At 47.8% G+C, this 24,789-nt stretch overlaps 1 protein-coding gene across 1 annotated transcript; it reads left to right on the top strand.

Moving 5' to 3' along the window:
* The first annotated feature begins 9,439 nt into the window (after positions 1-9,439).
* Positions 9,440-16,784, top strand: SEM1 (SEM1 26S proteasome subunit). The gene is made up of 3 exons (XM_040431232.1): positions 9,440-9,627; positions 13,229-13,322; positions 16,669-16,784. The coding sequence occupies exons 1-3, from the start codon at positions 9,549-9,551 to the stop codon at positions 16,709-16,711; spliced, it is 216 nt and encodes a 71-aa protein (XP_040287166.1). The 5' UTR covers positions 9,440-9,548; the 3' UTR covers positions 16,712-16,784.
* The last annotated feature ends 8,005 nt before the right edge of the window (positions 16,785-24,789 follow it).

The following is a 24,789-nucleotide window of genomic DNA, read 5'->3' on the forward strand; positions in this document are numbered from 1 at the left end:
GGTGAGCAGCTTCCCTACCAGGGTTCATTCCCCCTGCCTGACGAGATTACCTTAGGGAGCGCTGTGCCTTTTTTCTTTTCCACACACATAAACTAAACTCTGCTCCATCTGTAAGGAGGACGCTAACTAGGGAGCCATTTCCGTAGGTAGAGTGACATCAATAGTTCAGCTTTTTTTTTTTTACCATCACTTTAAGGCATCAGTCGATTATATTGGGCATTTCTTCAATACTGTGGTTTTTTTTTTTTAAGCTGTTTATAATTTTTGTCATCAAAAATGACATTTCCAGGGACAATTTCATTCTCATTTCCCATTTAATGCTTATTTCCCAGTCCATCACAAAGTGATTTATAGACTTCAAATACTTCAAAGTCTGTGGAATACAGAAGTGGCTATACTATATCCGCCTCGGGTCACATATCAGTTTCTAGCCTAGGGACAAAAGTCCCCCTTAGGAGACGGACAGTGAAGAACAGTAATATTCGTACGGGTCTGCTGTAAGAGAAGAATGATTGTTGCCTTTCGTCTCCCCTGGTTACGGCCACCTATTGCCTGTCGAACCGGTTGGGCCGCGCTTGCGCAGAAGACTGAAGATTTTCTCCCGGCCGCGCGATGTCCTGAACGCCCTTCCTGGCCAGTGTAGTACAGAGCCGCGAACGCGCACGCCGGCTCTGTACTATACAGGCCAGGAATAAGTCACCATGGCGCGTGTGCGCGTTCAGGACATCGCATGGCCCAGCCGGGAGAAAAACTTCAGTCTTCTGCGCAAGCGCGGCCCGGCCGGGAGAAGACGTCAATCAAGCCCAGCCGAATCCGGGAACTGAACGTCGCGCTGGACGAAGGTAAGTATGAAAACTGATGATGGGAATACCCCTTTAAGAAGTTATTGGGCAAAGTCTCGCGAGACTTCGCGATGCAATAACTTCCCCTCATCGTAGCCAATACATTCTAATACTGCTCCGTACAGTATTAGAACGAAGTTTTTTGCGAATCGACTTTGGATGTTTCATCCGAAGCCGATTCGCTCATCCCTGGTGAACACCACAAATGAGCTCTTCGATGCCCACACATCTTTAATAGTTTTCTTGCCAAATGCTCCTTCAGCTGACAGCTATTTCTTCCGACATCCGCTGTGCAAATGTATTAGGCAGGTGTGGATTGCTGTCGAGTCAGAACGCTTAAAAAGACGTGTTGTTCATTTTTATCAATTAACAAAATGCAAATTGAATGAAGAAAATAGAAATCTGAATCCATCAGTATTTGCTGTGAGCGCCCTTTACCTCCAGCATCTGTTCTTCCAGGGACCGGACACCGCACCCAGGATTTGAAGGAACTCGGCCGGGAGGTTGTTCCAAACACCTTGGAGAACTAACCACAGATGTAGGCTTGCTCAAATCGTGTGGGGATGTATCGGGTGGGCAGAGGTCGCACTACGTTTCTTCCAGAAGAGTAAAAATACTCCTCTGACCATTTTTGAGGAGTATTTCTACCCGAGGAGGAGTATGAAAGGTGCAGTAATACCGATGCATAATCCGGAGGCCTGCGCTCGCTCCCATCTGCGTTCGGAGCCTCTGTTGCAGATTCTGTCAAAAGACAAGAGAAAAAAGCCTCGTACTGTGCGCAGGACTTTCTAAAAGACTCGTGAACGGACACTGAACGCACTCCTTCATAGTCGGTAGAGTCTGCTCAGCTTCTTCCGCCTCAGACAGACGCCATACTGCTGCATCCCTCACCACAGATTTCCATTGTAAAAAAAAAAATGTAAAAAGAAAAAAGCATACAATAGCTGAACCTTGCAGGATGGAAAAACGGGGTGCACTACACTTTCCCATCCTGCAGAGTTCTGCAAATAAAACGTCTACTTTTTTTTTTTTTTTTACAATGGAACTCCATGGTGACGGATGCCACAGTATGGCGTCTGTCTGAGGCGTCCGTTAATGTATACGGTTTTTGTGTATGTGGACAATAACCCTTATGTGCCCGATCCAGCACTTCTGTTATTTTTGTTGCTCTGCTCATCTAACGGAGCAAAACAACAGAAATAACTAGCGCTGGTGTGAACGTGGCCTGAGAGGTGGGGATTTATGCAGGAACCATTACTAATCTAAGTACCATCAGTTATAGCGACGTGATAAAGTCCAGTCCAATATAGCGGAATTAACCCTGTACTTTATCAGTCGGCTATAATGGCCTGCATTCACTATACAGTGCACTATGTACACCACATGCATCAGTGTGTGATGTATGTGGTGCAGTGTGTGATGTATGTGGTGCAGTGTGTGATGTATGTGGTGCAGTGTGTGATGTATGTGGTGCAGTGTGTGATGTATGTGGTGCAGTGTGTGATGTATGAGGTGCAGTGTGTGATGTATGAGGTGCAGTGTGTGATGTATGTGGTGCAGTGTGTGATGTATGTGGTGCAGTGTGTGATGTATGAGGTGCAGTGTGTGATGTATGTGGTGCAGTGTGTGATGTATGTGGTGCAGTGTGTGATGTATGTGGTGCAGTGTGTGATGTATGTGGTGGAGTGTGTGATGTATGTGGTGCAGTGTGCGATGTATGTGGTGCAGTGTGTGATGTATGTGGTGCAGTGTGTGATGTATGTGGTGCAGTGTGTGATGTATGTGGTGCAGTGTGTGATGTATGCGGTGCAGTGTGTGATGTATGAGGTGCAGTGTGTGATGTATGTGGTGCAGTGTACGATGTATGTGGTGCAGTGTGCGATGTATGCGGTGCAGTGTGTGATGTATGTGGTGCAGTGTGTGATGTATGTGGTGCAGTGTGTGATGTATGTGGTGCAGTGTGTGATGTATGAGGTGCAGTGTGTGATGTATGTGGTGCAGTGTGTGATGTATGTGGTGCAGTGTGTGATGTATGTGGTGCAGTGTGTGATGTATGTGGTGCAGTGTGTGATGTATGTGGTGCAGTGTGTGATGTATGTGGTGCAGTGTGTGATGTATGAGGTGCAGTGTGTGATGTATGTGGTGCAGTGTGTGATGTATGTGGTGCAGTGTGTGATGTATGTGGTGCAGTGTGTGATGTATGTGGTGCAGTGTGTGATGTATGTGGTGCAGTGTGTGATGTATGAGGTGCAGTGTGTGATGTATGTGGTGCAGTGTGTGATGTATGTGGTGCAGTGTGTGATGTATGTGGTGCAGTGTGTGATGTATGTGGTGCAGTGTGTGATGTATGTGGTGCAGTGTGTCATGTATGTGGTGCAGTGTGTGATGTATGTGGTGCAGTGTGTGATGTATGTGGTGCAGTGTGTCATGTATGTGGTGCAGTGTGTGATGTATGTGGTGCAGTGTGTGATGTATGTGGTGCAGTGTGTGATGTATGCGGTGCAGTGTGTGATGTATGCGGTGCAGTGTGTGATGTATGCGGTGCAGTGTGTGATGTATGCGGTGCAGTGTGTGATGTATGAGGTGCAGTGTGTGATGTATGCGGTGCAGTGTGTGATGTATGCGGTGCAGTGTGTGATGTATGCGGTGCAGTGTGTGATGTATGCGGTGCAGTGTGTGATGTATGCGGTGCAGTGTGTGATGTATGTGGTGCAGTGTGTGATGTATGTGGTGCAGTGTGTGATGTATGTGGTGCAGTGTGTGATGTATGTGGTGCAGTGTGTCATGTATGTGGTGCAGTGTGTGATGTATGTGGTGCAGTGTGTGATGTATGCGGTGCAGTGTGTGATGTATGCGGTGCAGTGTGTGATGTATGCGGTGCAGTGTGTGATGTATGCGGTGCAGTGTGTGATGTATGCGGTGCAGTGTGTGATGTATGAGGTGCAGTGATGATCACACACTGCACTACACTCTGCTGTCACCTTGATGTCCGGGGCTGTCTGTCACCTCTGAGGAGCCCTCTTCAGCTCCTCCGCCGCCATGTTTCCCGGGGTCCTTGTGCAGCGCGCCCGCTCTCCTCACTGTAGAAACTCCCGGGAGCCGGCCCCTCCTCCTTCCCATGCTGCAGGGCGCTGTATCGCTCCGGCGCCCCCGCCCAAACCAACCAATAGTAAAGCTCCTTACTGTGAGGAGCTTTGCTATTGGTCATTTCCGGCACAGGCAGCATCGCTGCGCTGCCTGTGCCGTTCCCTGCGCTGCTGAATGTAGGGGAAAGTCTAAGATGTATTAGTACGCCTTAGACTTTGTCCAGGGAGTTAAATGGCCTTACCAGGCGGCAATGACGCTTGTACAGGCGTTATTGCGACTTCTGCGGGTGGGGATGTATCGGGTAAGTGGCTAAAGATGTATGGAGGGGACAGGTGGTGGACGGCCTTATGTGTATTTGTTAGCATTTAAACTGAATTTGATGGGCAATGAGTTGCCAGTAAAGGGATTAGCAGAGGAGAGAGGCCGAGGAGTGATGGGGGAAGAATTGGAGTGGATTAGTCGGGGAGTGGAGGATAGATTGGAGGGGTGCGAGATGGAAGGCCACAGAGGAGGATGTTACAGTAGTCCAGGCGGGAGATGACAAGGGCATTTACAAGCTTTTTTGCAGATTCTTGGCTGAGGAATGTGCAGACTTGAGAGACGTTTTTGGGCTGGAGGTGGCAGGTGGTGGAAAGGCTTGGATGTGCGGCCTGAAGGACAGGGCAGAATCAACGGTCCCTCCGAGGCAGCGGACGTGGTTGACCGGGGAGAGTGGGCAGCCATGGACTGTGATAGGTCGAGTGGGATGGGGGAAAAATTCTGTTTTATCCATGTTATGCTTTAGAAAGCGAAAGGAGAAGAAGGATGATATAGCAGATTGGGATTACCATTGATGTGGGATTGAGATTGATTGTATGTTTGGGGTGTAATCTTGCTGTAAAACAAATTTGGAGTCAATCAGACGCCCCCCTGATGGTACTGCATGATAGGTAAGTACCTGTCTGTATTTCTGAGCAATGAGGAAATCATAAATCCTGTGCAAACGCTCAACTCCATTTGCTGAAATGCTGCCCCAAATCGGGGACAGACCGTGTCTCTTTATACGGCAGTATGTTGTCGGGCGGCGTCTATGGAGCTATTCACTCCTAGAAGCATTGTGACACGACTTGGGATGAGCGAATCGACCTAAGATGAAACATCCGAAATTTATTTGCATAAAACTTTGTTTCAATACCCTACGGAGCGAGAGCTCCCTACAGTACTAGAATGTATTGGCTCCAATGAGGTACCACTTAGAACCGAAACCCGAGTTCGGGAAATGGTTTTACTCTATAAATCAATTTCTGAAGTTATTATGCGAAGTCTCGCATAACTTCGGCTCATCGGAGCCAATACATTCTAATACTGTACAGAGTGCTCGCCCCGTACAGTATTGAAATGAAGTTTTATGCGAATCGACTTCATACGAAGTCGATTCGCTCATCCCAAGATATGACCGCTGGGACCCCAAGTGATCCCGAGAGTCTCCCTAGTCCCTTTTCTGAACGGAGCAGGTAGTTCCCAAGAATGCTCCATCTATTTCTATGGGGCTGATATAGCTCTGTCAGTCCCATAGAAGTCAGTGGAGCCACCGCTCCATTTAGGGAACTCTTCACTTTCAGGACGGTCGGACCCTATGAGATCCAAGACATCATATAAATCACCTGTGGATAGGTGGTACACTTTTCCTGACCGGTGAGGTGGCTGCATCTGCACAGTTCTCTCCTTTGACTTCTATGGGAATTATTTTTTTTGGAACCAAAACTAAAACGAAACAATTTTGAGGTCAGAATTAAAAATCTCTTGTCGTTTTGTGTCCCCAGCTCCTATGGAGACCTCTATCGCCATGGTTACAGACTACAGAGCAGGTGCAGTCTGACACTGTGATATACCGTCCCCTCTGCTCCCTTCCCAGCAGTATACACTGCGTGCAGAATTATTAGGCAAATGAGTATTTTGACCACATCATCCTCTTTATGCATGTTGTCTTACTCCAAGCTGTATAGGCTCGAAAGCCTACTACCAATTAAGCATATTAGGTGATGTGCATCTCTGTAATGAGAAGGGGTGTGGTCTAATGACATCAACACCCTATATCAGGTGTGCATAATTATTAGGCAACTTCCTTTCCTTTGGCAAAATGGGTCAAAAGAAGGACTTGACAGGCTCAGAAAAGTCAAAAATAGTGAGATATCTTGCAGAGGGATGCAGCACTCTTAAAATTGCAAAGCTTCTGAAGCGTGATCATCGAACAATCAAGCGTTTCATTCAAAATAGTCAACAGGGTCGCAAGAAGCGTGTGGAAAAACCAAGGCGCAAAAAAACTGCCCATGAACTGAGAAAAGTCAAGCGTGCAGCTGCCAAGATGCCACTTGCCACCAGTTTGGCCATATTTCAGAACTGCAACATCACTGGAGTACCCAAAAGCACAAGGTGTGCAATACTCAGAGACATGGCCAAGGTAAGAAAGGCTGAAAGACGACCACCACTGAACAAGACACACAAGCTGAAACGTCAAGACTGGACCAAGAAATATCTCAAGACTGATTTTTCTAAGGTTTTATGGACTGATGAAATGAGAGTGAGTCTTGATGGGCCAGATGGATGGGCCCGTGGCTGGATTGGTAAAGGGCAGAGAGCTCCAGTCCGACTCAGACGCCAGCAAGGTGGAGGTGGAGTACTGGTTTGGGCTGGTATCATCAAAGATGAGCTTGTGGGGCCTTTTCGGGTTGAGGATGGAGTCAAGCTCAACTCCCAGTCCTACTGCCAGTTTCTGGAAGACACCTTCTTCAAGCAGTGGTACAGGAAGAAGTCTGCATCCTTCAAGAAAAACATGATTTTCATGCAGGACAATGCTCCATCACACGCGTCCAAGTACTCCACAGCGTGGCTGGCAAGAAAGGGTATAAAAGAAGAAAATCTAATGACATGGCCTCCTTGTTCACCTGATCTGAACCCCATTGAGAACCTGTGGTCCATCATCAAATGTGAGATTTACAAGGAGGGAAAACAGTACACCTCTCTGAACAGTGTCTGGGAGGCTGTGGTTGCTGCTGCACGCAATGTTGATGGTGAACAGATCAAAACACTGACAGAATCCATGGATGGCAGGCTTTTGAGTGTCCTTGCAAAGAAAGGTGGCTATATTGGTCACTGATTTGTTTTTGTTTTGTTTTTGAATGTCAGAAATGTATATTTGTGAATGTTGAGATGTTATATTGGTTTCACTGGTAAAAAATAAATAATTGAAATGGGTATATATTTGTTTTTTGTTAAGTTGCCTAATAATTATGCACAGTAATAGTCACCTGCACACACAGATATCCCCCTAAAATAGCTAAAACTAAAAACAAACTAAAAACTACTTCCAAAAATATTCAGCTTTGATATTAATGAGTTTTTTTGGGTTCATTGAGAACATGGTTGTTGTTCAATAATAAAATTAATCCTCAAAAATACAACTTGCCTAATAATTCTGCACTCCCTGTAGTACACTGCTCAAAAAAATAAAGGGAACACAAAAATAACACATCCTAGATCTGAATTAATTAAATATTCTTCTGAAATACTTTGTTCTTTAGATAGTTGAATGTGCTGACAACAAAATCACACAAAAATAAAAAAATGGAAATCAAATTTTTCAACCCATGGAGGTCTGGATTTGGAGTCACACTCAAAATTAAAGTGGAAAAACACACTACAGGCTGATCCAACTTTGATGTAATGTCCTTAAAACAAGTCAAAATGAGGCTCAGTAGTGTGTGTGGCCCCAACGTGCCTGTATGACCTTCCTACAACACCTGTGCATGCTCCTGATGAGGTGGCGGACGGTCTCCTGAGGGATCTCCTCCCAGACCTGGACTAAAGCATCTGCCAACTCCTGGACAGTCTGTGGTGCAACGTGACGTTGGTGGATAGAGCGAGACATGATGTCCCAGATGTGCTCAATTGGATTCAGGTCTGGGGAACGGGCGGGCCAGTCCATAGCATCAATGCCTTCATCTTGCAGGAACTGCTGACACACTCCAGCCACATGAGGTCTAGCATTGTCTTGCATTAGGAGGCACCCAGGGCCAACCGCACCAGCATATGGTCTCACAAGGGGTCTTAGGATCTCATCTCGGTACCTAATGGCAGTCAGGCTACCTCTGGCGAGCACATGGAGGGCTGTGTGGCCCTCCAAAGAAATGCCACCCCACACCATTACTGACCCAATGCCAAACCGGTCATGCTGGAGGATGTTGCAGGCAGCAGAACGTTCTCCACGTCGTCTCCAGACTCTGTCATGTCTGTCACATGTGCTCAGTGTGAACCTGCTTTCATCTGTGAAGAGCACAGGGCAAATGCCAAACGTCTGGCAAATGCCTCTGGCAAATGCCAAACGTCCTGCACGGTGTTGGGCTGTAAGCACAACCCCCACCTGTGGACGTCGGGCCCTCATATCACCCTCATGGAGTCTGTTTCTGACCGTTTAAGCAGACACATGCACATTTGTGGCCTGCTGGAGGTCATTTTGCAGGGCTCTGGCAGTGCTCCTCCTGTTCCTCCTTGCACAAATGCGGAGGTAGCGGTCTTGCTGCTGGGTTGTTGCCCTCCTACGGCCTCCTCCACGTCTCCTGATGTACTGGCCTGTCTCCTGGTAGCGCCTCCATGCTCTGGACTCTACGCTGACAGACACAGCAAACCTTCTTGCCACAGCTCGCATTGATGTGCCATCCTGGATAAGCTGCACTACCTGAGCCACTTGTGTGGGTTGTAGACTCCGTCTCATGCTACCACAAGAGTGAAAGCACCGCCAGCATTCAAAAGTGACCAAAACATCAGCCAGGAAGCATAGGAACTGAGAAGTGGTCTGTGGTCACCACCTGCAGAACCACTCCTTTATTGGGGGTGTCTTGCTAATTGCCTATAATTTCCACCTGTTGTCTATCCCATTTGCACAACAGCATGTGAAATTGATTGTCACTCAGTGTTGCTTCCTAAGTGGACAGTTTGATTTCACAGAAGTGTGATTGACTTGGAGTTACATTGTGTTGTTTAAGTGTTCCCTTTATTTTTTTTGAGCAGTGTATATATCTGGGTGTACCGGTCTGTACTGGTTTAGATGCAGTATGGGAATAGTCGCACGCACGCTAAAGTTTGCACTGGTTTTGTGGAAATTTCTGCAAAAAAAAAAAAAAAAAACACTCTGACATAACTGCAAATAGATGGCTGTGTAGATGGAACTGCCCTTTAAGAAGTGGGTCTCATTGTATGCTCCTCTAGTGGCATTATAGGTAGTGCTGCCTCGAATGTTATAGTTTCCATAGTATTTGGCGTCCTATATACTTTCACGTATCTATATCTTCCCGATATCCCTATAGACTTCATATAGGAGAGGAAAGTCACCTGGTTTCCCATAGCAACCAGTCAAACATTCATATACAACGCCTCTCGCGTAGCACTAGCTAAGCTATATCACTTTGCGCATGCGCTTCCGCCTCTGGTTCCACGCATGCGCATTACCCACTGTATGTAGCTCCTTCCGCCAGTTCTGCGCATGCGTCTGCCTGCCATTTCCGTTTCCGGCTAGTTGTACGCACTGAGGAGTCGGTGTCATACTGCTTTGTGACCCGTTCAGTCCCGTCCTGTGTGTCCGGGATGACTGCTGAGAAGAAACCACAGGTGGACCTGGGTCTCCTGGAGGAGGACGACGAGTTTGACGAATTTCCGACCGAAGGTGAAGAGAATAGGGCGGGCTTATGGGAGGCTGGGGCCTGGGGTGACTCAGGAGGACTGAGACCTGAAGCAGGGGGTGTCCTCACGGCTTACATACATATCCCCCCCATACATCAGATGCTACAGAGCAGCCCATATATTACTGTGTAAGAGGTGGCACTACAGGTACCAGCATGCACATTGATGGGAATCATTTCTGAACCCGGCCTCTGTCACTCATTCGGTCCTGTCAATCACTTGCTTTGAGTCGATGGATTATATATGTGAAGTTCACATGCTGGCAGAAATCTACATTGTCTGCCCAGGAGGAGGAGGAGGAGGCGGCGGCGATGACAAAGTGCCGTCCGTCTTCATTCCAAATGCGAAAACCGGGTGTTAATATCTCATTTCTACATTGAGATATAAGCACGTGAAGTTACAGGCCGGAGGCTGCACCACTGAGACATCTGAGGACCGCGTGCTCCCGCTGATCTGTCAGGTGCCATGTCGTCATGGAGACTAGATCATCCTCTACATCCACGGTCAGGTATGGTTTCCATGACGACACGGGCCGACGGTTCGGTTACCACCCCCTGTAACATCTGATTATTTCTTGACCCTCCCTTGTGGTGAACGGGCTTTTATTTTACCCATCGGAGACGACCTCTCTTCTGGTTATGGCCGGCTTATTGCCTCGTCTATATATCCTCCTGTTGCAGCCTACTGATATCATTGAGGGCGTGCCCTCTGCTAGGACATGCCCCTGCTGAGTCAGAGTCAACCCAACCATATATTGCAATCTCCGCTGATCACCAGGGCGGCTCTAAGACAACCCCTTTAAAGGGCATCTGTCAGCCTATTTGTACCCATGACACTGGCTGACCTGAAGACATCCGTGTTGGTCCCATCTTCCTATGTGTCCACATTGCTGAGAAAAATGATGTTTTATTATATGCAAATGAGCCTCTAGGAGCAACGGGGGCGTTGCCGTTACACCTAGAGGCTCTGCTCTCTCTGCAACTGCTGCACTCTGATTGAAACGACCAGGCAGTGTAAATGTCTTCACACCTGCCCTGCATGGGGTACTGGGCCCCCATTCTCATGATCACTGAGGGTCCCAGAGGTAGGACCCCCACTGATCCTGTAGTTATCCCCTATCCAGTCGATAGAAATTCTAACAACCGCAATACCCCTTTAAGTACTGGAAAACCCCTTTTAATATCTGTCCGCTTGTTTCCATAGGGCAGGGATGGCCAACCTGCAGCCCTCCAGCTTGTTGCAAAACTACAACTCCCAGCAGGCCCAGACTGCCTACAGCAGGGCATGCTGGGAGTGGTAGTTTTACAAAAGCTGGAGAATCGCAGGTTGGCCATCCCTGCCATAAGGCTTGAGTATAGGCTACGCCTCAGGGATGATGGGGGAGATTTATCAAACTGGTGTAAAGTAGAAGGGGCTTAGTTGCCCATAGCAACCAATCAGATTCCACCTTTCATTTTTGACAGCTCCTTTGAAAAATGAAAGGTGGAATGGAACCTGATTGGTTTCTATGGGCAACTAAGACGGTTCTACTTTATACCAGTTTGATAAATCTCCCCCGATACTTGGCGAGTTCAGTCATGTGATGATATATCACTAAAGTGTAGACAAGCTCACCCGAGATAAGCGGCGCCTGAGACCAGAGGACCTTGTTAGTAGTAAGTGCCCAGTTAAAGCTGGGATAATAGTAAAGGGGCCCCATAGCTCCAGCTGGTGCCAGTGCCCATTCCTTCTGCCTCCCTCTTTTCACACTTCAGTAAGGCTACGTTCACATCTGCGTTTTTGTTGGATCCGTCATGGATCAGCAAAAACGCTTCCGTCATGGTAATACAACCGTCTACATCCGTTATGAGTGGTTCCGGTTGTATTATCTCTAAAATGACGGATCCGGCACCAAAACCATTGTAAGTCAATGGGGGACGGATCCCTTTCCTTTTGTGTCCGAGAAAACGTCATGGGATACTGATCAAGACGAGTCCGGCACCATTGACTTGCATTGTGTTTCACGCTTGATCAGTATCCAAGACGCACTTAAAAACGCTGCTTGCAGCGGTTTTCTGTCCGCGATGGGGACGCAACCAAACGGAATGCATTCTGGGGACTCCGTTCCCTTCCGTTTTGTCCCCATTGACAATGAATAGCGACAGAACTGAAGCGTTTTCCTCGGGTATCCTATGACTGATCTCAGTACCAGAAAAGGAAAATCGCGGATGTGAAAGTCGTCTAATTTAGTTCATCAATATAAGGGCTCGTTCACACGAACGTGTGCTGCCCGTTTCCGTATTGCGGATCTGCAATACATTGGCACCGTTCCGTGGCCATTACGGATGCGGACCCATTCATTTCAATAGGTCCGCATATGCGGAACGGAACACTACGGAGTGCTTTCTGGAGTTCCGTTCCGTGCTTCCGCACTGCCAAAAGATAGAACTTGCTCTATCTTTTTGCGTAACGGAAGGATCGCGGAGCCATTCAAGTGAATGGGTCTTGCATCCCCATGCGCCTGCCCCACGGGCGGTGCCCGTGCATTGCGGATCGCAATTTGCGGTCCACAGCGCGGGCGTGGCCTTGAGCCCTAAAATGTAGGAAACCCGTATAAATCAGGTTTGGATTGTGCAGAGTGTTCAGTTGTCCCTGCCGTCTGTCCCATAAGAAGTCCCAGTTTGGGGGGAGAGCACGGCATTTCCACCAGGCTCCAAAGCTTCAGGCTACACCCCTGGAGATGGAGGCAGTTTCCTGGTCACGCTCTTTACACCCACTGTTTGGATAATTGTGCCCCCCCACCCCTAGAGAGAAGATAAGTGGTGCGGCGACGGGCACCGTTGCTTCGGCTCCGCTGAGTGACACGTCGGTGACTACCTGACCTCTCCCTGCAGCTCAGCATCACTTCCCCAGTAATCCCCGAATAAACTATTGTCTCTGTTTTCACCTCCGGTAATTAAAAATCTGCAATTATGGACAAAAGTCCAATGTAATTGTTTTCTCATCGTCGTCATGTAGCGAGGCAAAATGCAGCAGAGCTGAGGGTCTCTATGGAGATAGAAAAATCACCTACCGTTTTGTGTTTGCAGCTTAGACCTATGGGTCTCCATGGTTACAGACCACAAACAAGCTCCGCAGTCAATCTCTCTTCCGTCTTGGTGCAGACATGCATTTGGTGCGTAGGACGGCATAATCAGGATTTGTTTGTGGTCTGTAACCATGGAGACTCATGGGTCTGCATAAGAGCTGTGTACGCAGAATGGTAGATTCTGGTGGAGTTGCTTGAAATCTGTGTTTTTGATTGTGTCCCTTAAAACAGGTCTTAAAGGGGTTGTCTCAGTAAGAGGGGAGCCGACCCGACCATCAGCTGATATTACTTGAGACGTTTAGTTCATCGGGCGACTGAGTAATACATGGCCGGGTCGAACTTCAGGAGCTGTCTACTCTTAGTAGTAGGGTATACTGGACTTCTAGACTTTCCGGATTATCAGGAATTCTACGAAAATGAAGATCCTCACTGCTCCTGTCTTGTTCGTGCAGTTTCTTATACTTTGTGTGTGATTTGGGTCTGTGCTGGACTAATGGACTTCTGTTCTATTCCACAGACTGGCCCGGCTGTGATGAGGACGAGGACGCTCACGTTTGGGAAGATAACTGGGACGATGACAACGTAGAAGACGACTTTTCAAATCAGTTAAGGTAACGATTCCAAAATAGAAGCTCGGAGAATCCTAAAGGAGCCTGCCGGCCGCCCGGTGGTGTGGTGGACGCCTCCGTGGAGCCTGACGGTGGGTCAGTGGGGTCCAAACATAATAATATCTATGCAGATTGGCTGCTCGGTGCACTGTGTGGATAGGCTTTAAATAATAGTGAATTCTCCGACTCCGGCAGCTTCCCGCTTTGTATAAAAATCCCAAACCTGTTAATTCTGAGCTGAATTTAGAATTTTTCTTTAAAGGGGTTGTTTTGGATTAACATGTTTTTTAAATTCCACCTCCTCCTCCTCCTCCTCCTCTCTGGACCTGTGCTCCCTGCCAATGACTGTCACGTGACGTGCCGCTTGTGTGTCACCACTGTGGCCAGTCATTGGCTGCATTGGCACATGTGACCCACCCAGCGAATCAGCAGTTTGGGGACTGGAGAGTGTCAATGGCAGCAGGGGGATCGGAGGAGCTGGAACTGACCGGCGGAGAGCAGGTAAGTATACTTCCCTCTGGTGGTGGTCAGGCAGAAAGGCTCCTAAAGCTGGACAACCCCTTTAAGCCCTGCCACAGGCTTAATAGGAAGATTACTGTGCATGCATGGGAGCAGTCGGGGTATAGAGGGAACCCCGTTACTATGTGTAACTGCTCAGAGGCAGCAGTCGGTTCTTGAACTGTGAGGGGCTGTCCTCAATGCTGAAGAAGCTGGCCCCTGCCGCATGATTGACAGGGCCAGACATCTTGCCTGTCTCTGACAGTCTCGTGTCTGCACTGCTGCTCCGAGTAGTGGCACAAGTGTAGAGACTCAGCTTCTGGTACTGGAGCAGGGACTGTGCGTGCATCGCTGGCCAGAAGTGTAGAGGCGCATGCACGCTATCAGCAGCAGCACCTCAAGGCTTGTGCCACTACTCGGAGCCACGGTGCAGGTGAGAGATGACCAGTCCTGTCAGTCTAGTGGCGGGAGGGAGCTTTTTCAGTAGCAGGGGCAGCCCCTCACTGATGAATGAATCGATTCACTCATCCCTAGTCCTTAAAGGGGTTATCCAAGACTATAAAATGCCCCCCCCCCCCCTCCTTCCATATATCAGGCCCCTCGCAATGAATATACTTACCTGGCTCCCTGCGCCGCTTCTGGTCCCTGCACCGCCGCTGCTGAAACATCTGGTGTTGGGGTGTACGGGGACAAGCCTCCCTAGCATCGCGGGTGACACTAGGGAGGCTTGTCCTCCCCTGACACCGGATGTTTTCTTCCGGGCACAGGGAGAAGTGGCGGTGCGGGGACCAGGAGTGGCGCGGGGAGCCAGGTAAGTATATTCATTGTTAGGGGCCCGGCATATGGGGGGGCATTTTAAAGTCTTGTATAGCCCCTTTAATGACCATGTGACAGGGTTAAATGACTGGCATCAGAGTTATCTACGATCCTAGTCATTGCGGGTGGGTGTCAACTGTATTACACAGCTGACGCACGCCACGAATGCTACTTTGGCCATTATGGCTTGCTGGGACCATTCTCGAGAATGGTCCCAGCAAGCGGACCGAAACGTTGCATAGGTGAATAAAGGATCCCACTTTTTCTTCACCATCGGATGTGCTGCGGTGTTATTTATTTATTTTACATCATACACCTTGGTAAAGTGTTTTCATCGCTGGCACCCAATTACTGGCCACCAGGAGTGCTGCCCTGAACTTCCGTAACAGATAGAGAGAGATATATATATATATATATATATATATATATATATATATATATATATATATATATATATATATATAATCTCTGTGGTGAACGGATGCCACTATAATGGCATGAGTCTGAGACATCCGTTTAACATATAGGTTATATGGATGGGAAAAATGTGATGTGAACCCACCCTATGATGTAAATGAACATCAAATATCAGGAAAGGGTTAAAGAATGACAATTTAAAAAAAAATATTTTTTTATTTTATAGTTTACACAGAATGAAACTGGTCGTTATGGGGTTAATAAAGGGCGGTTTCTCATTATCCACACAGGATAGCTGATAAATGTATGGTGGCTGGAGGTCCGACCACTTGGATATCACCCAGAGTCCCCTGTATGAATGAAGCCATAGTGCACATGTGTGACCACCATTCCAGTTCAGTGGAGCAGTGGTTGCACACGTGCACTGGGCTGTGATGGCAGCCTGAGGGTCTAATGTAGGCTCCCAGGCCCTGTCATCCTGGTGCTTCTGTTAAGTCTAATAGGATAATGCAGACACGGGGGGCGCAGTCAACTGCAATACGAAAAAAAACACAGTGCAGAAGTATCTTTATTTTGGGACTCCTCGTCCTCCAAAAAACCCTCACAAATCTTATGTACCCAGGAATGGTTTCAATAAAAACTGCACCTCGCCCCACAAAACAAAAGTTATTCACACAGTAGTAAGAATAGAATATTTTATTTTTTTATAAAAAAATTTTCCTACTGAAATATTATTTAAAAAATTAATTATAAAAATCGTATAGACCTGTGAAATAAAATCATGTCCCACAATGAATGTTGAAAATACAGTATATGGACTTAAGTATATAAAAAAAAAAGTTGTGGGTCTTGGGAGGTGGGCATGAAACAATGAGTCATCTGTAAACTGCTTGTCCCTTTAAAGACATTCTCCTGGAATAAGGACATTTTACCAAATGCCAGCAGCCTTCCCCCGCCTGAGCAACGGATTCATACCTGTTCCCTGCCGGCCCTCCGTGCTGCTACTGGTGTCTCCGTGATCCTGTCCCCACAGGGGGTCAGCGGTGACGTGGCTGCTGTGGCCACAGCACCGCTACAGCCAGTCATTGGCTTCAGTGCAGGGTGTGACCGTGCCCATGCTGTGCCGTAAGTAAACCACCGCAGGGACCGGAGCATGGAGACACTGGAGGCCGCGCGGAGGATCGGCAGGTAAGTATGAATCCTTCACTTGGTGGGGCAGGCTGCTGGAACTTGGTAAAATGTCCCTATACCTGGAGAACCCCTTTAAGACAACTTATCCCCTCTCTTCGGGATCCGGGATGTGTTTGACCAACCACTGAGGCCAGTGCTTCCTGTGTAAATGGAGCGGCAGATGCGTATGAATGTCAACCCTATGTGCCGGAGATAGCGGAGTGTTTGTACTGTACCAGACTCGTAGAGCTGAATGCAGTGGCACTGCCACATTCAAACTGGGAAGCACGGACCCCGTTGTCACGATGAGTGGGCGCCCCAGCCATCGGACCCTCGCCGATCAGACACTTATCCTTAATGGGACGACCCGCTTTCCGCAGAGCGGGGTACAACCTCTTCATACAAGTCTCATCTTCCCTTTACATCTTGAACATTTTCTCTTTTGCAGGGCTGAACTAGAAAAACACGGCTACAAGATGGAGACGGCGTAGCCGGGAAGAGTGCGGTTCCTTTATTGTTAGTTTTCTGTTTTTACAATAAATATTTTTTTTGTTGCCGTTGTAATTGTTTTGCCGTCTCTTTGCGCTGTCGGCTGCCTCGTAGACCGTGCAGCAGGAGAGGAGTGTGCTGATGGTGTCGGGGACAGTGACCTGTCCTCATGGGATGTTCAGGAGATATTGGTGGAAGGAGCAGAATCGCGCCAGTCGCCAGCAGAGCATTTCAGTGTGAAGTAGGTGCTTGTTTTGTGCACTCGCCTGTCCACTCCTGTTTATGTTAGGGCAGTATATGACAGTTAAGGGGGCAGCGACTAAGGTACGTAGTGGAAGCAGAAGGGTTCCCAGCAGCACAGAGTATTTCAGAAGAGCAATGTGCTGATCTTTTGGAAAGACATGGTTGGTGTTGGTAGGGATAGGGGTGCATGTGTGGGGTGTAGTATCATGATGCCAGGATGGGAGAGAAGGCAAGTGGTAAGTTGCACGCTGAGAAGTGCATAGGGGAAGGAGTAGTGTCCCCAGCAGCACAGAGTATTTCAGGAAATGAGTGTCCTATCCACTTGTAATGATGGTGAGAACAGAGCAGAGTGTGGAGGAGAAGGGTGGAAGAAACAGGGCACAGAGTATTTCAGGAGAACATGGGACCTGTCCACTTACCTTTATGTCAGGACATGGTTTGATGTGATGGGCAGAGTCATGAGCGCAAGGAGGTAAGTGGAGGATCTCACAGCCTGAGAGATGGAAGGAGGTGGCAGCACAGAGTATTTCAGGAAAGTCTCTATTATGTTAGTATGGGCAAGGAGGCACTTGATGGCAGTTTGTTGCTGGTGAGAGGAGAATGGAAAGAACTGAGACTATTGGAAGGAGCAGTGATGTGAGGCTCCTGTTCCACTGATGAGGGTGGTAGTAGTTGCTGTCAGGCCGGCTCTTATATGGCGCACAATCCATCACAGTTTGCTGCTGGTTGCCCTTGGATACTGACAACAGTTGAGCTGCATCCCTTGTTGTCAGACATGTGACCCGAGTATACACATGGCGGTTGTGGCAGGTGCATGGATTTCTACCAATGGGACAGTCGCAGACAATTTTGCAACAAACCTGCTGTGTGTAAATTGCCATTAAGCTCCCACAATGCCCTCCTGATGATAAACTTGCAGAAATATCCTCGTCGTAGACAACGTTTGGACTGTTGAAGTATTCCAAGATCAGGCAAGAAGATTGACTTAAAGGGATATTCCCGTGTAAATCAATGGCACATCGTTGGGATAAGACATCATTTTATGATGGGTGGTGGTCCGAGAGGGAAAGGGCCACAGAGTTGATTCAGTGCTGCCTTTTCACCGAGTCCTCCTGTCGGGCGGCGCCTATTTTGTATGTCCAATTAGGGTCTGCTGAGCCCCCCCCCCCCCCCCCCCCCTCTCCTGTCGGCCAGGCTGGAGGATCCAGCACCTCTACATTACACAGGCAGCCCATCCATTTCATCATCCTTGTGGACTCGCCCTTAGGCCTCTTTCACACGGGCGTTGCGGGAACATGCGCGATTTTTCCGCGAGTGCAAAACATTGTAATGCGTTTTGCACTCGTGTGAGAAAAATCGGCATGTTTGGTACCGAAACCCGAACTTCTTCACAGAAGTTCGGGTTTGGGTTAGGTGCTGGGTAGATTGTATTTTCCCTTATAACATGGTTATAAGGGAAAATAATAGCATTCTGAATATAGAATGCATAGTACAATAGCGCTGGAGGGGTTAAAAAAATAAAAATTAAACTCTCCTTAATCCACTTGCTTGTGCAGCCGGCATCTCTTCTGTCTTTTTTGCTGATTGCAGGAAAAGGACCTGTGGTGACGTCACTCCGGTCATCACATGGTCCGTCACATGATCCATCACCATGGTAAAAGATCATGTGATGACCGGAGTGACGTCACCACAGGTCCTTTTCCTGCACACAGCAAAAAAGAAGACAGAAGAGATGACGGCTGCGCGAGCAAGTGGATTAAGGTGAGTTTAATTAGTTATATTTTTTTTTAACCCCTCCAGCGCTATTGTACTATGCATTCTGTATTCAGAATGCTATTATTTTCCCTTATAACCATGTTATAAGGGGAAATAATAATGATCGGGTCCCCATCCCGATCGTCTCCTAGCAACCGTGCGTGAAAATCGCACCGCATCCGCCCCTCCTTGCGATTTTCACGCAACCCCATTCATTTCTATGGGGCCTGCGTTACGTGAAAAACGCACAAAGAGGAGCATGCTGCGATTTTCACGCAACGCACAAGTGATGCGTAAAAATCACTGCTCGTGTGCACAGCCCCATAGAAATGACTGAGTCAGGATTCAGTGCGGGTGCAATGCGTTCAACTCGCGCATCGCATCCGTGCGGAATACTAGCCCGTGTGAAAGGGGCCTTGGGGTGCATTCACATGATCGTAGTTCTGGGTCCACATCCATTCCGCAATTTTGCAGAACGGTTGCGGACCCATTCATTTCAGTGGGGCCGCAAACGATGCGGACAGCACACAGTGTGCTGTCCGTATATGTAGTTCTGTCCTGCGGCCCGGTAAAACTGATAGAGCATGTCCTATTCTTTTCTGCAGTTGCGGACAAGAAAATACATTTCTATCATAGGGCCGGCCATGTGCGTGTTACGTAAAATGTGGAACTCACGCGGCCAGTATATGTGTTTTGCGGACCGCAAGACACGGTCGTGTGAATGTAGCTTTAGGCCTCTTTCAGACAAGCGTCCACAGTCGGGAAATCCCGCTCCGTGTGCGAGCGCGATCCTCCGTTCTGGACACTGCTCATCTTGCAGGAGCGCACGGCTTTATACTGATTCAGGACTCATGCACATGAACGTGTGCCCGTATTGCGGCCCACCAATACAGGGAGTGCCGAATTATTAGGCAAGTTGTATTTTTAAGGATTAATTTTATTATTGAACAACAACCATGTTCTCAATGAACCCAAAAAACTCATTAATATCAAAGCTGAATATTTTTGGAAGTAGTTTTTAGTTTGTTTTTAGTTTTAGCTATTTTAGGGGGATATCTGTGTGTGCAGGTGACTATTACTGTGCATAATTATTAGGCAACTTAACAAAAAACAAATATATACCCATTTCAATTATTTATTTTTACCAGTGAAACCAATATAACATCTCAACATTCACAAATATACATTTCTGACATTCAAAAACAAAACAAAAACAAATCAGTGACCAATATAGCCACCTTTCTTTGCAAGGACACTCAAAAGCCTGCCATCCATGGATTCTGTCAGTGTTTTGATCTGTTCACCATCAACATTGCGTGCAGCAGCAACCACAGCCTCCCAGACACTGTTCAGAGAGGTGTACTGTTTTCCCTCCTTGTAAATCTCACATTTGATGATGGACCACAGGTTCTCAATGGGGTTCAGATCAGGTGAACAAGGAGGCCATGTCATTAGATTTTCTTCTTTTATACCCTTTCTTGCCAGCCACGCTGTGGAGTACTTGGACACGTGTGATGGAGCATTGTCCTGCATGAAAATCATGTTTTTCTTGAAGGATGCAGACTTCTTCCTGTACCACTGCTTGAAGAAGATGTCTTCCAGAAACTGGCAGTAGGACTGGGAGTTGAGCTTGACTCCATCCTCAACCCGAAAAGGCCCCACAAGCTCATCTTTGATGATACCAGCCCAAACCAGTACTCCACCTCCACCTTGCTGGCGTCTGAGTCGGACTGGAGCTCTCTGCCCTTTACCAATCCAGCCACGGGCCCATCCATCTGGCCCATCAAGACTCACTCTCATTTCATCAGTCCATAAAACCTTAGAAAAATCAGTCTTGAGATATTTCTTGGCCCAGTCTTGACGTTTCAGCTTGTGTGTCTTGTTCAGTGGTGGTCGTCTTTCAGCCTTTCTTACCTTGGCCATGTCTCTGAGTATTGCACACCTGGTGCTTTTGGGCACTCCAGTGATGTTGCAGCTCTGAAATATGGCCAAACTGGTGGCAAGTGGCATCTTGGCAGCTGCACGCTTGACTTTTCTCAGTTCATGGGCAGTTATTTTGCGCCTTGGTTTTTCCACACGCTTCTTGCGACCCTGTTGACTATTTTGAATGAAACGCTTGATTGTTCGATGATCACGCTTCAGAAGCTTTGCAATTTTAAGAGTGCTGCATCCCTCTGCAAGATATCTCACTATTTGACTTTTCTGAGCCTGTCAAGTCCTTCTTTTGACCCATTTTGCCAAAGGAAAGGAAGTTGCCTAATAATTATGCACACCTAATATAGGGTGTTGATGTCATTAGACCACACCCCTTCTCATTACAGAGATGCACATCACCTAATATGCTTAATTAGTAGTAGGCTTTCGAGCCTATACAGCTTGGAGTAAGACAACATGCATAAAGAGGATGATGTGGTCAAAATACTCATTTGCCTAATAATTCTGCACGCAGTGTATACAGGCACTGGCTGTGTGCACACCGCATCACGGATGTGGACCTATTCATTTGATTGGGTCCGCAATCCAGAAGATAGGGATTGGAGGCATGGAGTGGAAGGCCACGGGAGCGCTTATGTGGCATTTCAGTCTGTGCCTCTGCACCACAAAAAAACAGAACATGATCATTTTTTTGCGGTGCAGCTGGATTGTGGACCCGTTGAATGGGTCTGCATCCGTCAGCGGAGGCCACACAGCGGCACGTGTTTGTGTGCATGACCTTATTGCTACAGAATCATAGTGACAGCTTTATCTCAGTAGGATTCTGTATGCAGAGGCACATAGTATAAATCAGTATAATGCCGTGCGCTCCTGCAAGACGTGCAGTGCTTCCGTTCTGCACCATTCTGCATCTCCGGATTTGCGGACTCATTGAAGTGAATGGGTCCGCATCCGTGATGCAGAATGCCCAAGGAACGGCGCCGCAATACGGCGACGGACAGCACACGTTCGTGTGCAGGAGGCCTTAGGCTGGGTTCACATCAGCGTTCAGCCTTTCCGTTCTTCTGCTCCGTTATAGGAGCAGGAGAACAGAAAGGACGGATTCCGCACATAACTGTGCTGAACGAAGCCTACGGACCCCATAGACCAGTGGTGGCGAACCTATGGCACAAGTGCCAAAGGGGGCACTCAGAGCCCTATCTGTGGGCACCCAGGCCCTGGAAAAAGTCTATGGTGTACCAATATGCCTTAGTATTTTCCTGCCATTCATCAGCGCAGGGCGCACTATGAGCAGTACAGGCACTGAATGTAGGCGGCTATTATTGATTAAGTACTTGGAATATATACTATATCGGACTGCAGTATTCAGGGTAAATTGCCGTGTTGGCACTTTGCTATAAATAAGTGGGTTTTGGGTTGCAGTTTGGGCACGCTGCCTCTAAAAGGTTTGCCACCACTTCCATAGACTATAATGGGGTCCATTAGGTTTCTGCTCAGAGAAGGATTTTTGTAGTGGAGACAGAAGTCCTGCACGCCCAACTTTTGTCTCCGGAAACCTAACGGACCCCATTATAGTCTATGGCAGGGATGCTCAACCTCTCAGCTGTTGCAAAACTATAACTCCCAGCATACCCAGACAGCCTACAGCAGGACATGGTGGGAGTTCTAGTTTTACAACAGCTGGAGGGCCGCAAGTTGGGCTTTCCTGGTCTATGGGGTGCGTAAGCTCCGTTATGTGCCGAATCCGTCCGGAAAGGCTGAACGCTGATGTGAACTCGGCCTAACCTGTCTTTAATGGCCATTAGACAGGTGCACTGCTGACTACATGGCCCATTGATTTCAGTGGGCTCCGTCTGGCCATAAAAACGGCCGAAAATAAGACCGCTATTCAACGGTTATTAAAAATAAAAAAACAGCGGTGTGAATAGCCCCCTAGACTTTGGTTCTAAACACGGCCATTTTCCTCTGGTGTATCACTGTAGTCTCAGGCCTCATACACAATGCGGCTCATTTTAGCGTCCGTATTAGACACAAATCCCGCCCCGACCGGGGGTCTAACGCTCCTCGCCTTGGTTCCCTAGGATGCTCTTAGTTTGGATCATTAAACCTGCGTTCAGGCAAGGATTTGAGGCCGTAATACAGACGCCACAACGTGCCCACGTTGCATCCGTCCAAATGAGGCGTCACGCCTCTCGGACCGTTTCCCACTGTGAGAACATTTTAAAGCAGCTTTTTGCAAAAACACTTCACAAAATTGCACGAAGGCGACTGTGAGCCAGAGAAATCTATACAACTTTTATTTTAGGATTCTGGCAGTGGGGAAAGGGTTAACCCAGCAGCATAGCCCTGAGTTTTTTATTTTTTTGTGTTTGTGCTTTCATTTTCTAAACAAAAACTAAAAACCTCTCCAGCGGCCGTTCCGTCTTCTCAGAAGGCCTACGTGCGTCGCCTGACAAGTTCACAGCCGCAATTGTTCCCTGAAATAGCGAGGATCTAAGAACCTGTCTGCAGAACCTGCGGAGAAATGGATGGGGGGCGACGGTTTGCAAGGAAATTATCCGCGATGTTCTTTTTCGGACACCTACCCCTAGCCGCACTTCAATTACCCTCGTCCGTAACCTCCATTATAGAGCAGGTATATGGGAACTCCGGATGGGGTCCTCTTTCTTCTGCTGCACGGCTCAGCCTGCGCGGCCGTTCTGTATTCAGCCCTTGTGGTCTCGCTCGATCTGATTGCTGTTAGCGATTCCTGACGAGATGGCGCCGGAGTCGGCTCACTAATGAAACCTGAATTGGTCCCACCGCCGTTTAGCTCAGCGGGGTTAAAGATGGAAAAATAAAATATCTAATTTATCGTCGGAGGCTGGGAGGAAGATTGTATGTGCGCAGCATACAATGCAGACAGATGGATAAAAACCTGGATTGTGAGCGGGGGCCCGGGATAGGATTTTTTATTTATTTTTTTCCCCCTCATTAACCGGCCGTCCTGACCCCGCTGTGCTTAATTGTGCGCATTTACAAATGTTATTATGATCACGGCTCGGTTAAACAACGCGCTGTGCACAAAGCACAATTCAATTTCCTATCGGAAATGCTCCTCGTCATGGCAATGGCTGCCGGGGAGCAGCAGCGTATTCGCAATATCGGACAGTATTTTCCCAGGTGCACATGGGATTTTTTATTTTATAATGGCTGCGTGTAATGTTGGCACACAACACGGGCTGGAAACAACGGCACGGCGTGTCCATCACAAAGCTAAGTGTCCCTTCTAACCGTCCTAAATCCGCTTTACAGACAGTCATGCGCTTCTATCAGGTATAGCAATGACCCGTCAGGGATTTTTGGTTCATGAATAGAATGCAAGGCTTGCAGTGAATACCGACATTTTTTAACAGGCAGAGTTCTGTATTTAGGGTTCGTGAAAAAAAAAAAACACAATTCACATGCATGTGAATTTGCGGCGTAAATTGGACGTGCTGCAGATTCGAAATTCGCACAGCGGATGAGGTATGAAAAACCTTAGGCAAAACCTTATTGACTTTGGTACAATGGTAAACACTTCCGATTTTCCGCCCGCAATACCGAAATCCACAGCGTTCCCGTCCCATGTGGCCATACCCTAAGAGGACGACTACACAGCGACATGTGTCGCACATGGCGACGCGTCATGGAATGTATTTCAATGGTGACGCAACAGTCGCCAAAAAATCCGACTTGGATGGATTTTTTGAGACTGTCGCATCGCAACACTATTAGGCTACATGCACACGAACGTTGTTTGTTTCCGTGTCCGTTCCGTTGTGTTTTTTTTTGCGGATAGGATGCGGACGCATTCATTTCAATGGATCCGCAAAAAATGCTGTCCGCATCAGTATGTCCGTTCCGTAGCCCCGCAAAAAAATAGAACATGTCCTATTCTTGTCCATTTTAGGCATTGTTACAATGGATCCGCAAAAATAAAACGGATGGCATACGAATGTCATCCGTTTTTTTTTGCGGACCGCAAAACACATACAGTCGTGTACATGTAGCCTTATTATATGAAATCTAGCCGTACCCTAAAAGGCTTCACACAAGTGACACAAGATTTTCCATGAAATGTGTTAGGTCCCTTTCACACTTGCGTTTTTCATTCCCGGCATAGAGT

This window comes from Bufo bufo, chromosome 5 (genome assembly GCF_905171765.1).
Source record: "Bufo bufo chromosome 5, aBufBuf1.1, whole genome shotgun sequence".
Classification (NCBI taxonomy): Eukaryota; Metazoa; Chordata; class Amphibia; order Anura; family Bufonidae; genus Bufo; species Bufo bufo.

Coding starts and splice junctions, on each gene's coding strand:
- SEM1 (XM_040431232.1), top strand. CDS start 9,549: ATGACTGCTGAGAAGAAACCACAGGTGGACCTGGGTCTCCTGGAGGAG. Junction 9,628..13,228: donor TGACGAATTTCCGACCGAAG/GTGAAGAGAATA, acceptor TCTATTCCACAG/ACTGGCCCGGCTGTGATGAG. Junction 13,323..16,668: donor GACTTTTCAAATCAGTTAAG/GTAACGATTCCA, acceptor TCTCTTTTGCAG/GGCTGAACTAGAAAAACACG.